Source organism: Pleurodeles waltl, chromosome 7, assembly GCF_031143425.1.
Source record: "Pleurodeles waltl isolate 20211129_DDA chromosome 7, aPleWal1.hap1.20221129, whole genome shotgun sequence".
In the NCBI taxonomy this organism is placed as follows: domain Eukaryota; kingdom Metazoa; phylum Chordata; class Amphibia; order Caudata; family Salamandridae; genus Pleurodeles; species Pleurodeles waltl.
Window position 1 is genome coordinate 707,200,644 of NC_090446.1, and position 19,934 is coordinate 707,220,577.

A 19,934-nucleotide genomic window follows, 5' to 3' on the forward strand; every position below is an offset into this window, starting at 1 on the left:
GGAACATAATGAACAGAAGTCACTGTCATCTACATACAGAATTACTCTTCAATACAAAGATTTATAACGTGTTCAATACCTCTACACACCTACACTGATTAGCTGGACATTGACTGTACAAATTAGATGAAAAAGTAATATGATAGTTACCTGCCATTATGTAAACTATAAAACAAACTAACACACTCAGATGATGTCATCACTGATGTCATCAATTATGTCATTTAAGATGTTATCAGTGATGCCATAGAACATTTCATGAGTGATATCACAGGTGAGGTCACAAGCAGCGCATGGTGGGAGCAGCAGTTACAGTTAGCTCAGCTAACTATAACTGGTGAAATTCTGTGGGTTGCTTTAAGTTCAAAACCTTAATGTTGTCACTGACAAAGTCACTTAACTATAATATTACTTTAGCCTTTGTTTTTTCCAGTGAGTATGAAATTGGAGACGTGGCAACAACTACGAGACTATATGATGTTTCTTCTTTATTGGTGGTCTTAAAAGCTTAAAAAATCTAATACACAGAATTTAAGACCATTTGGACCCAGAGTAGAACTTTGTGATATTCCTCACTGTATATTGACAGAACTTGACATAGAGTTGCCAACTTTGATAATATGTGAACCATTGGTCATGTATAACAAACACCAGTTTAAATCCACATCATCAAAGCCCACACAATTTTTGAGGACGTTCGATGGGGACGATCCTATCTGAGTGAAAGGCCACCAATACATCACAGAGAACAAGGAGACAAGAATTTACATATTATGAATGAAAATGTATCATCCACAACCCAGAGGCGGGAGGCCTCAGTGCTAAACACAATTGAAAATTATCTAGGATTTCATTACCTAAGATATGATGATTAAATTTGGAAGATACACAACTTTAAATAATCTTCATTAGGAAGGGAAGACCCAAGAAAGGACAGTGTTAAGATTGCCAGATTTCTTCAGAAGGGGCTGAGGTCTTGGAAAAATTTACAAAAGCAATGACAACTGTCTTTACAAAACATACATTCACTAAATTAGCCTGGTATCTTGCCACCTGGTTAGTTGTTTCCTTTTGTTTTATTTCCTGGGACAGGGCCTAAGAAATGGTTTGAAGACTGGACTTTGGTAATAGTTTTCAGCTATTCATTCCCTGCGACTGGTGTAAATATGTGTGTAAAATGTGATCAATTTTGGTTGGTCAATTAGTCAGGGAATTAGGGAAACAAGCATTTACCAAATGTGACTGTATAATCAGAGAACTATGAAAAATCTTTGCATTTAACTGACAAGTCTTCTACTGTGAAAGTCGAGTAAGGGGAATTGTATAATTTTAGAATTCAAACTGTTAAGGATGATTGTAGACCTTAGAAAAAGTGCTTTAACATGGCTTATATTCAGGTTAAATATTTAAAATTTGCTGGGGTTCCAGAGCACCATATTACCAACTACTGTAGCATGGATTCCTGATCAGCAGCCAAAAGCAGCCCAAAACCCCAGAGATCAAGCGATCTACCAGCTTTGGCCTTCCACGTAGCAAAGAGAAACAGATACCACATGTTTCTGTGTGAAAATGATCTCCATTACTCTCAGAGATTCTTTCCCTTCTAAATGTTCACAAAAGACGACTTAAGTTTTTATTTTTAAGTGGTGCAAAAGTGTTGATATTTTCTTTCATTCGTTTGTTATATTTATATTTAAAGGCAAATAAATTCACATTTTGTTTAGTGCATTAGAAGCAAGTGTGTGTTTTAGGCCCTCAATACCCAAGTTTTGACATCAACATTGTTAGTACCAGGAAACTATGTTACCTGCTTTTTTAATTGGCTGAATGTTAGGTTTGATTTGATTTTTTGAATTTATAGAGCAGGCGAATGCCCTCAGGCGTCTTGGTGTTAGCAACCTACAACATCCAAAAGTAACAAAAAAAAAACGTATTAAAGTGCCAAAATTATAAAGATTCTGCAAACAGCCATGTTTTCAACTGCTTACGAAATTAGACAAACTTATCTTGGCAGTTAAGTGGCAAAGGCAGTCTATTCCAGAGGTGGCCGGTAATATGGACAAAACTATGACCACCCCATGTCGCTTTCTTAATCCTAGGAATCTGGACTGGTCTTGCTGTGGCAGACTGAAGCTGTCTTATTGGTACTTACAATAATTTCTTTTAGGTACTCAGGACCTTTTCCATAGAGTGCTTTATGTGCCAAATATAATGCTTTAAAAGCAATTCTCTTTCTAACAGGGAGCCAATGAAGATCCACCAATGCTTCCTTAACCTGAATGGTGCTTTGGCAGTTTCTTAAACAGGCGACATGAGGAGTTTTGCAGCAATTGAAGCTTTTTGAGTTGTTTCTGATTAATGCTCAAATGGATGGCATTGCAGTGGTCTAACCTAGATAATACTAAAGAACTAGCCACCAATTTTTGGAACTCTGAAGGAATTAAAGGAAAACTTTCCTTTGCATTTTTAGGAGAAAGAAACAGGATGATGACAATTTATTGATCTGATCCACAAATGATAGTTCAGCATAAAAAATAGTTACAAGCTCCTAATGTTTGGAGCTCGCACATGGGGACAACCCAGAGACTGTGGCCACCAAGCTTGAGTCCAAAAAGTGCAGTCTTTTCCAAATAAAAGAACTTCTGTTTTTTGTGAATTTAGTTTTAAACTGTTGCTTTCATCTAGTTTACAATAGCCTGCATGCAGTTGTTAAACCGGTATGCCACTTCTTTGCAATTGCTAGAGATCGAAACTACAATCTGAGTATCCTCGGCATATGCTGTAGTGGTAAAACCAAACGAATAAATATGTTTGGCTAAAGAAGCCACATATATATTAAACAGCATAGGACCCCACAAGGCAAGGTAAAGGCTCTAGATTTAAAGTCCCCCAACAGCCACCCTGTACTCATGACCTTCTAGAAAAGAAGAAAGAAGGTCAAAGGTGGAACCAGTGAACCCAATTTCAATTAGTCGTGTCTGTTAGACCAGAAAAAGGAAGTTGAGATATTGGACGGTAATTACACTCCATCACTGGGTCAAGGGAGTTTTTTTTAGCAATGGTAAAACTGAGGCTTTTTTCCACACTAGAGGAAATCATCCTTCTTACAGCAAATGGTTAAATAAATTTGTAATACTTGTGAACCACCGCATGCATTACTTTAGGTGGCAACAGGTCTGAGGGAGCACCAGGCTTGGTATGAAAAATTAATTCGACCATCTGGTTTTCTGTCAGCGAGGGGAAGGTGTGTGAACCTCAACCAGCCTCAACATGGGAGGTCCAACAACCTCTCACATGAGCATGAGAAGATCTAGTAAGGTCAAATTTGTCACAGACTGATTCGACTTTATCTTTAAAATAGGTTGTAAGTTTATCACAAAAGAGCTGACTGGGGGACACCAGTCAAGGAACTAGACCAAGCCAAAAGCTGAACAGTTTAAAAAAAAGTTTGTTAGGTAAATTAGCAGCCTGGTTAATTCCCTCCATATAATACCTAGACTTTTCCTCAACAACAAGGTTTTTTTTAGAATCCTGGGTTGGGCTTCTATATTTAACTTTCTACTCTTCTATATACTGGGATCTCCAGACTTTTTCCTGTATACAACAAGTCGGTTTCATTATTCTTGCAGTATGAGAAATATTTCCAAATTCTTTACAGTTTTTCTCCAGCGCTAATTCTGTGACTTTATCATATAACCATTTATTATACCGTGCTGCTGCTTCATTAAAATTAACAGGAAGAAACGGCCTAGAAGCTTCTAAACGTTAGTTAAACTCTGCATAATTCAATTTATTCCACTTGAGGCTCATTTCACCATCCTAGATGAGGCATCTAAAGGTTTAAAACTGAAGCTTACAGAGGCATTCTCTGGCCAAAAGATAGGCAAGACTGTTTCTATTCTAAGTATGGTATGATTTTAAAAAATGACATTCAATATATGGCTGGCGGTATGAGTGGCACTCTCCACCAGTTGGTTCATACTAAAACAATTTAAAGTTTCCAATAACAGTGCAGGCTCTATTTTCAGCAATCTCTAAATGGATGTTAAAGTCCCCCAACATAGTGAAATTAGGATAGTTAATGCTTGTCTCTATAAAATTACTTAAATCTTCTAAGATCTTTGCTTTAGGGCTAGGGGATCTATAAATTAGAGCACAAAAGAACATATTCTGGGTGGTCACTTTACATCTAAATGACAGTCCCTCACAGTCTGCTAGATGCAAAGGATCTGGTTATATTAAAAACTAGTAAGTAAGGAGCCTGGAGATGTTCAACCCACGTCATGTGAATGTAAATATTAAATCAATTGAGGAAGCTTTTACTGCGTAGCCTTTTGGCAGTTCACTGCCTAATATGAAAGAAGAAATAATTGATTTGTGGTGTCACCGGAGTCCTCGGACTGAAAGTAAAAATTTGACTCAGAGAATACTATTTGATTCTTAACATACTCCAAGCACTGTTCAATGAAGCTTATTAAACACTTATTTTGCCTTAGGAACTGGATTTAAGAATGTGAAATATTTTGATAGTTGTTTACAATGAACAGCAATTTAGTGGATTAATGCCACACCTCCCATCCATCCGCACTCCAGGTCATTTTTCTTTAATTGCACAATATGCACTACTTCAAAAAATTACTAATTACAGAAAAAGGCAACTCCGTTTCTCCATGGAGCAATAGCATTAATCAACCCCCAACATCAAGTTCAATGATATAATAATGTTTAAAGTGGCCTCGTGCAGTAGTACAGAGTTATTGATAAAAATCTATCCAGTCTTAGTTTGCTAAAATCTAGTTAGGATAGTCCTTAAAAAAAAAAAAAAAAAAAACACACAATAAGGACCTTCCTTAAAGTGCATTCTACAACCAATGATGGAGATAAGAACGTATTGATTTACTCATTCATCACAATATCTTAATAAAGATTTAAAGTGCCTATCATTCACCGTACTCAAAAACCCTCCAGATTGCATAAATCAGGTTAAGCTCTTATTTAGCAAGGGATAGTGGTATAGAAACTTTTTACTCCTAGCCATTTTATTAAGACATGGATCCACTGTTGGAGACACCCTCGATTTCCAGCCTTGTAGTACAAGTGATTGTGCAACAGCCGTAGTTATGAAAATAAAACACTGAGGTGTCCTAGTGAATGTTTTGATCTGTCTTGTTGAACCAAATAAAGCAGAGGTAGTGTCTGGCTGGATGATTGCTCCAATTATATTCCTCAATCTTTGAAAAAATTTTAGCAGGTAAAAACATATGCGGCCAATCTCCTGATTTGTTGTTTAGACACTTAAAGCACTTATCTCAAATCCTAGGATTAATCTTATGAAGAATACTAAGTGTATAGTATGCCTGACAATTGGATAAAAACGCCAATCTTTTAAAATCCGCTGCACACAGCATTTTATACCCCGTTTCTGAAAAGGATCACCGTTTCACCCCCATCGTCAGTGCTGGGCCTGGCATCCCTCGTTAACAGCTGCCTTGATGACAGGCTCTGCATCCAGCTCCTCGGAAGAGACGCATCACCCTAGCTGCTTGGTGCATCCTTGACTCCAGACTTCATTACAAGCCCTGGTCGATGGGATCCTTGACGATGACGCAGGACATCGCATCACAGTCTTGCAGCTTCTCAGAACCAATGGCTGCGCAACACATCTTTGATGTGAATCCTTGCAACCCTCCCCAGACCACGATTTACGGTACTTTGTTCAGTAGGCACTCCACATCACAGTGAAAAATAGCAATCAAAGGGAAGAAGGAGGTTAAAGATATGCCACAGAATATGTTGTCTTGAAATGACCAATGGGATGTTATTCATCCATTTGTTGTTTCACGCACATATGTCATGTTATGTGCAATGCACATTTATTTCTATGACTTAATATAATATATATTTATTTATTTTAAAGGAAGAAGGAAGTGCAAACTATGCGAGGTGCAGCTGAGCCAAGTTTTGTGAAGGATTAGAAAGCTAAGGTCCAGTTTGATAATATATATAGTCCCAAATCTGTGTCTCCTAATAGATCTACAGTTGAGAGAGAGACACTGCAGTAAGGAATAAGCAGTTTTGGCCAAAAGATTGAACAAAAGCACTAATACAATCTACATATCAAACTGGGCTTGAAGATGTTTCACTCCTACAGCGACTCATGACTCATAAGCACAGGAAACAACATACTTTCCTCACAACACATACCCACTGTACCTTCACCCTTCTCAGCACCAGATAATACTTACCATTTCCCCTCTATAAGTGCAAACATTGCTCCACTGCACAATTCACATCTTCACCCCAATCCTCATAGTCTTACTCTGTTCAGCTCCCCATATTTCACCTCCACAATATCTAAAGATCTAAATAAATTATTCCAATACTTTAGTTCGCTATACCTACTTTGAGCTCCTTCTGACTCTTTCAGTCCTCAAATGATTAAACTTCTCGATATCACTTCAAAACATGTCTGTATTAGATCTTTGTTCATTCAGTCCCTTGTATTTGGCATCTGCCCTTAATGTTTCAGTCATCTTTTGTGGGTTTCCCGTTTCTTTTTGCATTCTGAGCTCCTGGTTTTATGGTATGCTGGACTCTGTTTTTGCTGGTTTATTGTCTCTGTGCACTTTATCACTGCTGACCAGTGCTAAAGTGCAAGTGCTCCCTATGTAAATTGTATTGGTGATTGGTTTTCTATGATTGGCATGTTTGATTTACTAGTACGTACCTCGTAAAGTGCACCATGTGTGCCCAGGGCCTGTAAATCAAATACTACTAGTGGGCCTGCAGCACTGGTTGTGCCACCCACAAGTACCTCTGTACCCATGTCTCTGACCTGCCACTGCATTGTCTGTGTGTGCTATCTTGCACTACCAAATCGACCTGGCAAGTGTACCCACTTGCCAGGCCCAACCTTCCCTTTTCGTACATGTAAGACACCCCCAAGGTAGGCCCTAACTTGTCCCATTGGCAGGCTATGGTGTATTTAAAAGATAGGACATGTACTGGGGTGTTTAAATGTCCTGACAGTGAAATACTGCCAAGTTTGGTTTTCACTGGTGCAAGGCCTCCCTCTTTCGTAGGTTAGCATCGGGTCTGCCTTTAAATATCTTTCAAGTGCAGTTTCCCATTGGGAGCTGATAGAGATTTGGTGTTTGCGGTCTCTGAACTCCCAATTTAAAAATACATCTTTTGGTAAAGTTGGTTTTTGTATTGTCAGTTTGAAAATACCACTTTTAGAAAGTGGGCATTTTCTTGCTTAACCAGTCTGTGCCTCTGTCTGCTTGTGTATCCTACGTCTGGGTCAGAATGACAGTTGGGCTGTTGTGAATTCCTTCTAGACAGTGACAAAAAGGGAGCTGGGGTGTAGCCTGCATATCCTGATGAGTCTCCTGGGCTACAGTGGGGAGGGAGGAGCGGACACTGACAACTGAAAGGGCTGTGCCTGTCTTCACACAATGCAGTCTCCAACATCCTGGTGATGGTCTGGGGCCATGCCTGGGCATGGCAGACTTTCCTTTGAAGGTTGCCTACTTCAAAATGGAGAAAGGGGTATAAGTAGTGGACCCAAAACCCCAGATTTTTAGAACACTTCTGGATCAAGAAGAACCTCTGCCAACAAGAAGAGCTGAAGAGCTGGAGGAGGAGTACTGCCCCTTTGCTGTGTGTGCTTTGCTGGGTTGGACTGCAGTTGCTGCTTTTGCCTTAACGAGGACAAATACTGGACTTTGCTGTGTATCCCACTTGTGAAGTTTCTCCAAGTGCCTGAAGAAGAGCTTGCTTCCTGTTGTAAATCTCAAGAATAACAAAGACTTCAGCTTCATCAGACTACAGTACTGTGAATGGTGTGTTTTGTGCTGAAACAGAAGAAAAACCACTGTGAGGCTTTCAACGATGACGCCAGCTGCACCGTGACCTGACAAAGCCACATGGAGTCATGCCCCACGTCTCAAACCTGGTTTTACCAACGTCGTCAACTGATGGCAGCGCCATCGACTCCAGTGTCATCAACAAATGCCCCTGTCTGCACTGCGAACCATGAGCGCTGCACGGAGCCCGCCCCACGAAGTACCGCCACCTTGGATCTATCAATGACAGTGCCTGCACCGTGACCTGGAGACACTGCACGTCGCACCATCCTGCTTCTCACTGCAGCACTGGTCTCCCCAACGCTGCAGGATGCCATCATCGAGTTGCTGCCTGCACCGTGACCTGTGGTTACCGCACATCGCATTGTCCCACTTCGCACCCCAACGCCATCAACTCCAGCGCTCCTGACTTCATCATCAGTCGGGAATTCGAACTGAAAAGCATGTGACTTCAAGGGCTTGATGACCCCCGCTCCAACCTCTGGAACCGAAGCCTGTGACGCTGCACTCCGGATTTCCTTGTGAGGATCACGACAACCTGCATTTCCAAGGTACTGTTTGGGGTTCTTCCTGACAAAGTAGCTGGCCCGCACCGCTGCGGCCAGCCCGAATTGTTGGATTTGTTGTTCAGGGGTTATCTGAGCTGGGTATCTCCCTTATCCTGACTGGAGTGAGGGTCGCTACTTAGACAGGGTGCAAACCGACTACCAACTAGAGACCCCATTTCTAACAGCCACGCACTGAAAAGCCAAGATTTTAGTCTTCTCCTTATTCTACCTTCCAGCTTCCAATATCACTCCCTATTTAAAGGACAAAATAGTCTTTAAAAAACACAATGTTAGACCTGTCAGCCTCTGGGTGGTCCTCCCCCAAACCTTTTGCCTTCCTCTTCCATTTTTGCTGATTTTGCTGGTCTTAGGACTCCGTACACTTTACCACTGCTAATCAGTGCTAAAGTGAGTGTGCTCAATCCTTAAAACATAGTACCAGTGGGTTATCGCCAAATGACAAATAATTTACTCTTAAGTGTCTGGTAAAGTACCACTACATGTGTCCAGGCCGGTAAATTTAACACTACTAATAGGCCTTCAGCATTGGATTGTGCCACCCACTTAAATAGCCCTTTAAACATGTCTGTAGACTAACATTGCAGCCTGTGTGTGCAGTTTTTAATTGTCATTTGGTCCTAGAAAAATAATCCTTTTGTCAGACCCAAACCTTCCTTTTTAATACCTATAAGTCACGCCGAGGGTAGGCTGTGGACAGCCCACAGGGTAGAGAGCAGTGTATGTAAAAATCTGGACGTTTACTCTTAGATTTCACATGTCCTGGTAGTGAAAAACTCTTACATTTGGTTTTTACTGCTGCAAGTCCTAGTTCTCACTTTGACTAACATTGGTGTTACCTTACTACATTTAAAATGCTGTCAATTTCAAATGGAAGTATGTGACCAGTTCATGTTTGGTGTCTTTGGGATTGTAAAGAAAGAACCTAACTAATGAAGTTGGATTTCATATTACAATTTTGAAAACACAACTCGTTGGTATTTTTCCATCTTCGCTATTTAGTGTCAGTAGCCACTACATGGGTTCCATGACTGGGTGTAGCCGACAGAGGAGCTTTGTGTATTCCTCCCAGATAGCCACATACAATAGGGTGTTTAGGTGTTCCTGGATGGGCCATCATTGGGCAGGATGGGAGAGAGGAACTGGTTGGCAGGATGGGAGGGAGGAGCTGGGCAAAGCCCCACTTACACATGAATATTCTGCCTCCAAACAAAGGACTGCAAAGGTCTGCATACCAGCTGTAGCTAGTCAGGGGGCAGGACAGGGAAGGCAGGATACCTGGGGATTTCAAAGGGAAACCTCCACAAGCTTCTCCCCCACTTCAAAGGCACAACAGGGTATAAACAGTGAACTTCAGAGGCCACCACTTTAGTACACTTCTGGACCTGTGGATACTCTGCCAGGAAGGGCTGCTGAAGGAGCGCCATTCTTCTAGACCGCTGCCCTGCTGGACTACTGCCTTGATGTGCTGCTGTCTTGCTGCACTAACCTCTGCCTGCTGCCTTCTTGCATGGGTGAGAAGTCCTGGGCCTGCATCTCTTGCACCCAAAACCCCAGAGTGACTTTGTTCAGTAGGCCTAACCGATTACCTGTAGCCAGCATGCGCTCCATCCCAGTTTGCCTGAGCTCATGACTTTGTCCTAGCCCGGCACAACCAGACACCCACAGCTTGCGCTTCTCACCTTTTGCCACTATTTTTATTAAAACCTGTAAATTTGAATACCTCCAGTTCTACTAATTTAATTTTTGTTGTTTTGGTGTGTTCTATTTATTACAAAATTATTATTTTTCTAAATCTGTTGTGGGATCCTCTGTTCACAATGTTACTGTTTGATGTGTTTCACAAATACTTTACACATTGCTTCTGAGGTAAGCCTAATTGCTCCAAGTCATGCGACCAGGTTAATTTATGGTTTGCTTGTGACTTTAACCTAAGAAGAACTGTGCTTGCTGCTTAAGAAGGGTTTCACACCCTCTGAACCACAACAATTTCTTACACACAACATGCAGCTCTCTCAATCCCATAAGAAATGGGTTGCATACTGACCACATTAGTAAAACCACTCTCTCATAGGCAGGACATTTAAGCACTACAGTAAACCACAATCAATCTCAGCCTTCTTCAGGGCTCGAAGATTCTACTCGCCCACTCGCTATGGCGAATCATTTCTTAATCACATCGAGCTATTTTTAGGACCTACTTGCCCCTTCTGGCGAACTTACAAAGAACAGATGTTCTGTTCAGTCAGAAAGTGAAAAAGTTGCCTTTAAATCATGTTCTTGTTACATTTGCTCTGTTTTCAGAGACAGAGGTCAAAAGATATTTTGTCTTTTTTCATTCTGACTGCTATAAAAATTGTAAAATGAAAGGCTAGGTGTTTTTTCCCTAACACACAACATTTAAATAACTAAGTCAACTGTACAAATATTTAAAAATACATGTCAGTAGCTGTGAAAGACCATTGTTTATACTTCTGTGGGACGCACAAAATATTTGAATAGGTTGAAAACAAATAAGAACACTTTTCTGGGTCATGTGCAAAAGATAAATATGTTTCCTGAAAGCCAGTTTTCACAGATTAATAATACACTACATAGTTTTATCATTAAAGCTGCAAGTTAGTGGGCAGGTTTGTTGACATTTCTTGGAAATTTACGGTCTGTAAATGACAGTGCGCTACAACATCATGCTTTATTAATATAATTATTAAAAGTGAGTGTTTAAACAAACTGAGAAAATACTTCTGCCCTGATGGGAAAGCTATTAGTAAACTAAGACAAGTCACGGATCATGTATACCCTATATGTGGGCTACATTCTTATTATACATAGAGCAAACATTTTGGACCAGATATGCAATGTTTTGGCGCAGGGCAGCGCCGCAAGCTTTCTTGCTGCGCCGCCCTGCATCAAAACAAAAGGGCAGGAGATACGGCATATTCCTGTTCTTTTCCCCTGCAGTGGTGCACAATTTGCTGCTGTGCACCAACGCAGGCACTATTGTGCAAGAGTGCCTGCGTTGCAGGGATGATTGTTTTTGTGCAAGAACAGGCACCTTTTAGCACAAAAACAATCCCAAGAGTTTTCCTCTTTCTATGTGTGCTACAAAATACAGCAAACACAGAGGAAAAAACGGGGAGAAATAAAGTTATTTCTCCCCGTTGCATCGCTTCTACCCCACTCCTGGAGTAGCACAGGGTTTTGCCACATTCCCAGGTTTACAAAACCTTGTAAATCTGGGAATGTGTCAAAATCCATGGGTGTTGCATGGGAACACCCACGCAACACCCATGGAAACGCCTTCTTAGCGTAAAGTAAGGCAATGCAGCAGCTTGCGTTGCCTTATTCCATATCTACAAAGCCAAGTAAATCCACGCAAAGTGGATTTGTGTGGCCTTGTAGATATGGATCAGCAGACTGTGCCGCCAATGCATTACAAAAAGTACGCATCGGCGGCGCAGGCCGCTTGTAAATCTGGGCCTTATTCTATTTAACTAAACAAAAGAGGTTTTTTTGTACAGCAGAAATGCTGAACTCAAATATTTGAAGGTGCACTCATATGTGAGAATGAAGGAAAAGGCAACTCGTGCAAATAAAATATTTGGCTAGGATCACACAACTTGAGTCCCGTTTATGGGTCAAGTACATTATAGTTAGGTCAAGTAGATCATTCAAGTTACTCGACCTGTAGGTCTAGTATCAATTTTATGATTTTTTTAGGCCTGTTCTTGATCTTTTTGCAGCATCTGACAGTCTACTGTCATCATTTAATGTTACTCATCTTTGGCTTCAACCTCAAATAGTACTATTACCATCTCTCTGAACACTCTATTTGGCCTCTGCACTTTCTGTCCTTACTTTTTTGTCAACTAGAGATTCCTAATGTTTAGTCATAGGTCCCCTATCTATTTCATTGTACAACACATCACATGATGATTTTGTTACCATAGTTGGCTTCTCTTATTGTCTTTTATATAAACATAGGACATCCAAACCACCTTCTCATTCCCTACTTTTATATCCCACCCTGAATCTCAAGTGTTTAACTGATTCACTGCTAGTCATCACTGGAAGGCTCAATGATCCCCAATATTGAACTCAAGTAAAACAGAATTGCTCTTTTTATTTTCCTGTGGATGTCTTCTTTCCCTGCAAGACACCTTGGAGTTCTATTCAGACTTTCAATGCATTTGAGAATTGTTTTATCACTGCACAGCCTCTGTAGCATAATCAAATTCTGCACATCTAGAAAGTTCTCCATTTGCAACACCAGAAACATCTAAAGCTCTAATCACTTCATTTGTACTGAGTATGCTAGCCTCCTGAAATAATCTACTAATGGTGTTATCGCACTACTTGTTCTCAAAACCAGTACTGTTTTCAGTCCCTCAAAACACTATACAAACTCATCCATATGACGCCACACTCAACAGCTCTATGCCAGAGACAGAGCTCCATGCCAATTGCCAACACTTGTATTTTGTAGTCCAAGCCATCCATGGCACAGCTCCTGCACACTTAACCGAGATCTCAGCCTATAATATTCCCACTTGTAGCTTGAGATTAGCCAACCTGAACCACTTCTTAACACCAAAATTATCCTGAGCAGCATCCATATTCCACTCCTTCTTCCCTTTAGGACCCTTTCTGAGATTTCACTTCTAAGTTCCACCCAGGTAAAATCCCAGGGCAAAGTGTTCAAGCTTTCCTGATAAATCACTTTTTTTTGGTTTGAAGACAGGTTCAGATTCTTCACGGACCACAGTGCCCCTCATTCTAGCAGTTTCAAACTTCTGGAGCAAAACATAAGCTCAACCCAAAATGACATTTTTTTAATGTTCAAATTTCTCAAACACTTCTGAATGGATTTACACAAAGCCAAAAAAAAGTCACAATCTGATCCAAGCACTGTCTTTACATCATGCTTGGTGGAAACTTGTATAGTTGGATTCTAAATCGTCACTTTTCTCATCCTTTTTCTCCACCCCTGATAAATCTTCAATTGCAAAGAATCACTTACATGAACCTATGCACTTTTGGACAGGGTCATGTACACTACTCAAACGAAAGGTTAATAGCAATCAAAATAAAAATATTTTTAAATGGACGAAATTACTGAAGCATGAATACCGTGTTGATGAAGCAAACCCTTTAGTCTTTAAGTGTATGTGTATATGAATGCATACTAATCACTATATTCTGCATTCAGCACAGAAGTTGCAAGCTCAAACTAAATGCTTTAAAAAGTGTGTAATACATACTGTCTTTCCTGCGCCATTGGGTCCCACTAGAATTGTTAGCGGGTTAAAGAAGGTAATAACTTGTTTGTCTTTGTCTTCGACTCCAAAACTCCTCACACCAAGGATGCTCATTTTATCTATTTTAGACATCTTTAGTTATATCGTCTTCAAAAGGTAGCCAAAACAATTCGGTGTAAATTTCACCTGCAAAACAAAAAAAAAACGTAAAAGTTGTACTTTCCCAGGCAGCACAGGAGGCTCAATAATAAACACAATAGAGAAAGGAAAGAGCAATGCATTCTGAAAAGGACTCAATGGTAATCAATGCCATCACAGTTTTAACTGAGGTGTTCTCAGACGGACGAGGTGTCCCTAGTTCAGGAAAGTCTGACAGAGTCACACAATGAGATATCAAAAGAAGCCAAAGGAAGCACACGTGAAGTTTCAGGAATACCTGACTTGGTCATACAGTGAAGTAGACTTTTGAAGACATTTCATCAACCACTCCCCGATTTCTTTTTGTTATTCAGGGTTTTTTATGATCTACTCTAGTGCTTATCCCACTTTATCACTGTGTTGGTATACTTAGTATTTATTAGTACAAACAATCCCCAGAGGAGACAAGAAAAATTCTGCTATACTGGGGGAACCAATACACTGAATAATGCGATTTTCATAAATGTACTTGAGAATTGAGAGTTTGGAATATGTCTCTTTCTGGGGAAGTGTGTCTGTGTCATGTAGGTAGCCTTCCATCCCTCCTCACCATTCTTTACGTTTTTTTCTATTTGGACTGATAACATACAGCACATCCGGCCCGTTCTCAGCCAAAGCCCTCATTCTCTTGATTAATGAGTTACAATGCCTGGGAAAGCAAACAATGTCTGGAAACTTTCCTGTGGATAATCGACAAAAAGTATGTTTTATAAAAAGCATGTTTCATTACTGAAGTTTCTGATATCTTATCATCCGTTTTCACTTTGCACTAGTTTTCCTATAATAATTTGTTAGCAAATTATCACAATCCCCAAGAAATTACTGTTTCTTGTTCACAAGGCTCTAAGTGGTACCAACATTTGCAGTCAACAGGTCTCATTTAAAAAAATGCAACAGCAAAACCAACTGTTTTTTTTGTTAGGGCAAAGGTTGAGTAATCGTTGGTCTCCATTTGTGTGTACACCCGGTTGATAATAAAGCAACATCTTGGGCTAAAATAATATGGAAGATTTGAGTGGTGATCTTAAAAGGCATAAGTAGCCTAGTATTAAACAGCAGATACTTTGAAAATGGGTCAGTATTTTCAGTGCTTTCTTTCAACCTCTCAGTGAACGTCTCTTAGGAAAGTTAACTTAAATAATAAGATTCACAGAAATAATAACATACCATGGATGGAGGTGACAATCACTCAAAAGTAAAAAAATACTCATGTTATGCCCACTAGAATCGTCGTGGTTCTGGGTGGACTCTGAACAGGAAGTACATGATGTGCGGGAAGGTGTTAAGGTGTGGTTAATAGAAAGTATGTTGTAATAATCTGTGCATGAGTGTACAATAAGGAATAAAGTAATGTAAGACTGCAGTGTGTAATTCATCTGCATGCTCACAAACTGGTGAAAATTATACAGGTACCTTCATATCTACTGGGGCACATTTATGCAACTTTTTAACACATATTTAGGAGAAGAGAGTATATATATCACGAAAACGTAATTGATGCAAAGACTTTTTCGCGAATGTATGTCGGAAATGATGCCTGCCGGAACAACGAATGCCTGAACAATGAGGTCGGAACAACGACCTTGTTGTTACCACTAATGCCTTTACCACAAATGCCTTAACAACGATTTTTCGTTGTAAAGGCATTCCTGGTAAAGGCATTAGTGATAGGCATCCATTGTTCCTGCCTGCGTGCCCCCTGCCCCCCACCCCCACCCCTAAAAATTACCGCGACCCCCCACCCCCAAAACCACACCAACCCCCCACCCTTGCCCCTAAAACTACCCTGGCCCCTAAAACTGACCCCACCCTACCCCCAAAACAACCCCAACCCCCACCCCATCCCTGAAACCTAAAGTACCCCCACTCCCTATAACTACTCCGAGCCCCCCACCCTGCCCCTAAACCTAACCCCCCGAACCTGTCCCTAAAATTACCCGACCCCCGCCTCTCGCCCCTAAAACAGAAAATACCCCGACCCACTTACCCGAGTCGTCGCCTCATCGCGACGTCCTCCTCAGCCGACTCCCTTGTTTGTGCCTTAACCATGCATGTGCGTTGTTCAGCACATGCGTGGTTAAGGCACAAAACAACAAAGTCGTGGTTAAGGAAATCGTTGTTCCGCTTTCGTTAACCAGGACTTCGTTGTTCCGGAGTCGGCCTTAAGGGCATTTCCCCTTTTTTGCACTACTCTTTTTTGTCAAGACAATTTAGAAGCATGAATAAAACAAAACCAAGAAGATAAGACTGCTCTCTCTGCGAGTCTGCAACAATACGGCAAACTGCTTGTGCACCACTTGTGCTCAGAAACGATACGAAGCAGTCTGTGACTGGCACATGTGAAGTCAAAGCCCTGTCCGCACACAGCCACAGAACAGATTCAAGACCATGTCTGTGGAGCACATTCAAAAGGCCTGTCAAAACTGCCTATGAGGTGCTCAACAAAGAAGCTGTGCCATACCCGGAATATAGGACGACCATTTAGGTGAAGCAAGAAATTACAGTCATGTCAGCAAGGTATGAACACCAGAGAAATTACCAGCAAGGGCAATTGAAATTGACAGCAACATAGGCTACGGCAGCAAGCTGTGCATGCAGGAGTCGTCGAGGCCACCCTGCGCTGCAATAGATGTCTGAGCAGCACATGCTTTCAATGGTGGTAAAGGGAGTGCAAAATAGAATGCAGCTGTGTTCCTGAAGCCACCACCGCCTTTCAACACTAAAAAGCAAAACATTGGTGCCAGGTGGGCTGTGTGGCTCGAAATATTCAATGAGTTCTTAGATGCACTAGAGGAAGAAGATTACAAGAAAATAATCAAATATTTTAAAAACCTTGCAGGCAATGAAGTGAAAGAAGTGCTAAAGAAATGATCAGACTGGGGCAAAACCATAACAAAAGGTAGAAGAAGCATTAGAGGCAAAGTTCAATCCAATGCCAAATATTGACTATGAAAGGTATATCTTCACTCAAACATGACAGCAGGTTGGTGAAACAATGCATGAGTTTGTTGAAAGACTTGATGCTCTCGAACACTGCAAGTTCTGCGACTTTGACGAAGAAAATGCCATGCGCCTCTGAATCATTGATGGCGGCTTTTCAGATTTGTTTAGAAGGCGCATACTGCGAGAAACACGCAGTCTTGAGAAAATGCTGATCGCAGCAGAAGCAGAAGAATGAGCACATCAACAAGTTACTGACATGGATGTAGGAATGGCACACCATGAATCAGCATGGACTGCGACAAGTATGCACAAGCACAAACAAGATATCCGAAGATCGACATCCTCGAAGAAAACAAAGCTGTGCTTCTGATGTGGATTTCCATTCTGCCACAAAGGTACATGTCCAGCTGCAGGACAAATTTACAAAGGATGTAGGAAAGAGAACCATTTCACAACTGAGTGCTGAACCAAAGAGAACGTAAATGTATCGCGACGACTAGAGAAAATGGCTGCAAGAAAGTTCCCGGTACATTCGCTGCACGCCCCTAACGCCAAAAAGCAACATCAACTACGACAAGTAGAAACCAGGCAAAATCAATCATCATCAAACTCATCGTACAAAGGTTCTTCAAAGTCATTAACGAGTATCAATGAAGAAGATGGATGTGCACTGATGATGTCTATCAAAAAACAGCATGCACCTGTGGAGTTTGATACCTGTAGAGAAGATCGCAAATCAAAGAAAGCTCACCAAACAGGGCAACAAATATCATTTGCATACTGTCTCAACATCAAGATGAAAGTGAATGATCATCCAATAGCTTTCATTATCAACAGTGATACGTCAATAAACATAATGCCAGTCGAAAAGTTTAACACCCTGTCCCCTGTGCCTGGCCTCACTCCATCAGGCACAAAAGGTCTATACTTGGGCTGCTTCTGAGCCATTGCAAAGGCAAGGGTTGTTCAAAGCACCAATGCAACACGTTGGTGCGAGCCACCATTCATGTTCTGCAAGGGATCTCATTGAGTGCCTGTTTACTCAGGCTGCCACTGCAGCTGATATGGGGCTGATATCTCTTAATTACAACCTCTGTTCTCAGTTCGAAATCATGAGTCGATTCCTGTTGTTGTTCTATGGCCTGGGAAAACTCAAGAAGAAGAAACTACAGCTTCATATCAATGAAAACATCCATCCTATTGCTCAGCAGCACTGCTGACTTGCTTTTCACCTACAAGCACCTGTAGAGAAAGAATAGGAAGTCCTTTTAAAACATAACATCATTCAATGCTCCACAGGTTCCCACCCCATGGGTTTTGCCATAGCAGTAGTACCAAAAAAGGACAGTAGTGGATCAGTGAGCATTTGCACTGACATGCGCCAAGCAAACAAAGCCACTGAAAGGGAGAGGCACCCTGGTCCGCACATAGCAGACATGATCATGGAATTGTACAGAGCCAAAGTGTTTTCTCGCCTTGACGTGAATAAAGAATACCATCAACTTGAATTGGAGGAGAATTGCAGATACCTTTTCAACTCATGTTGGTTTGTTCATATATAAGAAACCAAGAGGAGATTTAAGAGCCCCTTGTGCCATTATATTGCCGCATGAACATCATTTTTTTACGCTAAGGTGGAGATATTATGGCAAAAACGCTGCGCCAGATTTACAAAGTGGCACACTGAATACATTGCACCACTTTTTAACCCCTTGCATCACATAATGCCAGCACCAGGCATAATGTATGCAAGGGCGGCAAAAAAAATGGCACAAAGAAATTGGCGTCATTTTTTGGGGGAATTTTAATGCCTGCTCAGAGTAAGCGTTGAAAGGGGGCACACATCATTATTTATAATAGGCCCCTACGTACTGTTCAGGGTTAGCACCAAAATGTGTCAAAAATTCTGACGGTATTGTCCCCTACCATGCGCCACGGTGTGCCGTACTTTAAATACAGCACACACCTGGTGGCAACAGGGGGAGCTAAGGGGGACAAGGAAAGTGGCGCTGCACTGGGTGCAGCTCTACTTTTCATAAACCTGTGCCTGAGTTTTGGAGTATCTTCAGCTGCAGGATGTTATTCTCAGAGTAATCCAATCTGTTACACATGCTTTCAACAACAGTGATAACATACTGGTTTTTGGGCTAACACAAAAAAAAACACAACAAAGCCCTCACACAAGTGTGCCAGCTACTCGCTGATGCAGGTCTAACTCTGAATTCCGAAAAGTATAACTTTCACAAGACCAAACTTAATTTTTTTGGGAATATGTTCTCTGATGGGGGGTGACTCCAGACAACATGCAAGCACCGCCAACCACTCCCCCACAAGATCTTATCATGCTGCAATCCTTTCTACGCATGGCCAGTTACTGCTCAAGATACATTTGCAATTTTGCTACAGTGAGTGCCCCACTGAGAGTCTTGACAAAGCAAAATGTACTATTCCAGTGATCTCCAGAATGCGCCCAGAGTTTCAAAGACATTAAACATGTGATTAAGACTGCAACAGAAAATGCCTACTTTGACCCCAAGTTACATACCGAAATAATGGTAGCCCAGTAGTGCTTGGAGCAATCCTTGCTCAACACAATGGCCATCCAAATGCTCAGAGACGTATTGTGGCCTATGACAGTCGAAGTCTGTCTGATACAGACCGTGCTTACTGTCAGCCGGAGAAAGAGAGTCTCAGTGTGGTGTGGGCCTGTAAACATTTCCATGTATTTCTTTACTGGTAGTGATTCACTGTTATCAAGGATCACCAGGCATTGCTTACAATTTTTGGAAAGCTTAAAGCTAAGCTGCCCCCATGAATTGAGAGATGGGAGTTAATACTACAGTAATAAGATTAAGAAATTGTGCACAAACCTGGGAAGGATCAAAACCCAGCAGATTACTTTTCCTTTTTCCTACATCACGCCAGCTCCATATCCAAGAAAGCTGAAGCATATCTCAACTTTATTGTGAGGTCCAGCACACCAGCAGCTCTATTTGTGGAACAATTCATTATTGCCACCAATGCAGATAAAGACATGAGCATAATCAAAGAAGTGATTACCACACAATCAAGAAGCAGAAGTACCCAGCAGGTGTTAGAAA

General features: G+C 41.2%; 1 protein-coding gene across 2 annotated transcripts in view; it reads right to left on the minus strand.

The window, feature by feature from the left end:
• Positions 1–19,934, minus strand: part of RAD50 (RAD50 double strand break repair protein) — a 484,618-nt gene that overhangs the window by 459,616 nt on the left and 5,068 nt on the right. For both annotated transcript variants that reach the window (XM_069244739.1, XM_069244738.1), the window contains exon 2: positions 13,696–13,878. In XM_069244739.1, coding sequence (XP_069100840.1) covers positions 13,696–13,824 — 129 coding nt within the window. In that variant the 5' untranslated portion in view covers positions 13,825–13,878. The remainder of the gene's footprint in view (positions 1–13,695; positions 13,879–19,934) is intronic.